Source organism: Phytophthora parasitica (genome assembly GCF_000247585.1).
Source record: "Phytophthora parasitica INRA-310 unplaced genomic scaffold supercont2.28, whole genome shotgun sequence".
Taxonomy (NCBI): Eukaryota; Oomycota; class Peronosporomycetes; order Peronosporales; family Peronosporaceae; genus Phytophthora; species Phytophthora nicotianae.
In genome coordinates, this window is record NW_008649014.1 from 189,110 (window position 1) to 191,500 (window position 2,391).

At 45.3% G+C, this 2,391-nt stretch overlaps 1 protein-coding gene across 1 annotated transcript; it reads right to left on the reverse strand.

Annotated features, from left to right (window-relative positions):
- Window positions 1–1,937: 1,937 nt before the first annotated feature.
- On the reverse strand, window positions 1,938–2,183 carry PPTG_12201 (hypothetical protein; the record flags this gene model as incomplete). The annotated part of the gene is made up of 1 exon (XM_008907902.1): window positions 1,938–2,183. The coding sequence occupies one exon, from the start codon at window positions 2,181–2,183 to the stop codon at window positions 1,938–1,940; it is 246 nt and encodes an 81-aa protein (XP_008906150.1).
- Between the last annotated feature and the right edge of the window lie 208 nt (window positions 2,184–2,391).

Here is a 2,391-nt window from a genome sequence, read left to right on the forward strand (position 1 = left end):
ACCCAGGCAACAAATCGACCGTAGGAGTTTTGGTACACAGCTCGTGAGCGCGCGCTCACCGTGTTGCGTTTAATCTCCGCCACTTTCTTCTCCAGCTGGCTCCAATTGACGTTCGTCATGGTAGCAAAGTATGAAAAGATGAAGTCAGGTATTCTATGGGAGAAATCCAGGACACCGTGTCCTACAAATTCCGAAAAATCTAACCTTTGCACTGGCTCAATACAAACCCTTTGTCAGTTGATATTGATAAAATCATTTCCAATTGGAAATTTGAGGACTCTGTGTCCTACAAATCTGCGAGCAGATGGGTACATGTCCTACAAAATCTGTAGAATGACATTTTGCTCTGACTTACCGGATCGTGCACGAACTCATGCATATTTCATTCTGGAATTGTGGTAAAACTCAAATTTAATTTATAATTGCACACTATCATATTTACGGATAGCGGTGGATTTCGATAATTCGTTATCCCGCTAATACAAATCTAAAACTATTATTTTATTCTTTCCGGGCCCTGAATATGATTGCTGGATATTATTACAAACACCGACAACGCACTGTTGGCACCCAAAATCTACAAAGTCGCGCATTAATACTTACCCCAACACCGTGAAAACTAAGGACAAAAAATTGTACCAAATGCTAGAGCCTTGTCTTGGCATCATTATCGAGTTATGTGGTATTACTGCCATGGTCATATACATGTACTACCTAAAGGGTTCTGTACGTGGTATAGTTTTCGTAGTAACTACTGTAATCCAACAGGGCGAAAATGTATTGCGAAATTTGTCACTAGTAACAATGCATACAAGAGTTTTGTCCTGGATTCCAGGACAAAGACTCAATTCAACTTGGGTTCGTTATGTGGCACTTCACGTTTGGAGCCTCCATAGTACCTCTGTCAGAAATAGCTGTTATATATGACATATCGCACTTTAGCTGTATCGAAGAGCCTCCATACAAACTTCAAGTTAGGATTTGTCCTATAAGCTCCATGGTACTTAAGCGACGTTTGGTCCTTTCTTCCAGGACAAAAAATGTTGGGGTTACACACGGCGAATTGTTTGGAATTACCACTTTTTTGGTCTCATCAACAATTACTAGAGGCGATACTTTGGTCTGGGACGACAGGGAGTTTTTAAATCAGTATTTAGGACATCTCAGGGTCTTAAAGATTCCTAAAATACCCTCAATATTGATTTGATGCTACTAAGGTCCAGGAGAGCTGGTGCAAGCGCGCGTAGAGAAAACAAACCGCGCGAGGTACCCTCGGAGCTGGACTGCCCGGTATTTGCGAAGTAAAGTCCAGGAATAAGCTCCGCTTTGAGCCGCGCACTGCACAGGCCAGTTGAGAGAATTATTTTTTTTTAGGAGAGTTTCGAACATTTTTAGAGGGATGACATCGAATAATATGTGTAGGATTTGTTTACTACAGTAAAATTGTGTTCGTTGCATTCGAGGGAGGTGGCTAACGCGACTTTGAAAGCTTCCCTCTTATACCTATTTATACCATGAGCTAAAAGCTTGGAATCATTACGATCGCTTTTAGAATTCTATATTGTTTTGTAAGAAGAAAAGCCATTATGACTGCTCGTAAAGTGTGTTAATAAATACTTGCGCACCAGCGTCACTCTTGTGAGTCAACACAAAATAGCTTTCCTCGTTAGTGTAGTTGTAGGGGTAAAAGCAACTTCTTTTCAGCAAGAGCTTACGGATCATCTTCAACTCGATCTTATGGATGGGATGACCCCCCCCCCCCAATAATGGATGGGACCGTAAGCTCTTACTGAAGTCGGCGCATGGATCTTGAGCCACTGGTCATCTTTGACGGAAGTGCTTCAACTGACGCCTTGTAGAACCTCGTGTACTGTTTGAGGGTATCAGATGCACCGCTCTCCGTTGAACTGAATTGTGGGCGTATCCACTCCTGCCCGCTACATGTGTGACGCTCCGCCGGCTCTCAGTGAGTGCGGACTAAAGTCTGCCGGATCATCGCCAAGCTCCACCGGCGCCTGGCGGATCACCTTTGATATCGCAGACGATGACACGCAGTCTGGATGACTGTGCGCGCTGACAAACACCACAATCGGGATGTCAGCCGGCAGCGGGTGTCTTGCCTTGAACAGACATAGAGCCCCGAAGCCTGGACAGAGGAAACCGTGGCCCGAGCGATTCAGCATTCGGAGTGTTGGTTCACCCCGCTGGTTTGTCTTGGAGCCTCGCAATCGAATGTGAACAGACGTGGCTCCGCGAGCGTGAGCGGTTGCGGAGCCGGGATAGTCAACCAGGATGACATCTCCTGCTCTGAGCGGGAACAAGCAAATTGCTTGCCTAAAGACGCAATCTCCGACCGAGTATGAAGAAGAAGGAGAGACACAATACCCCCCC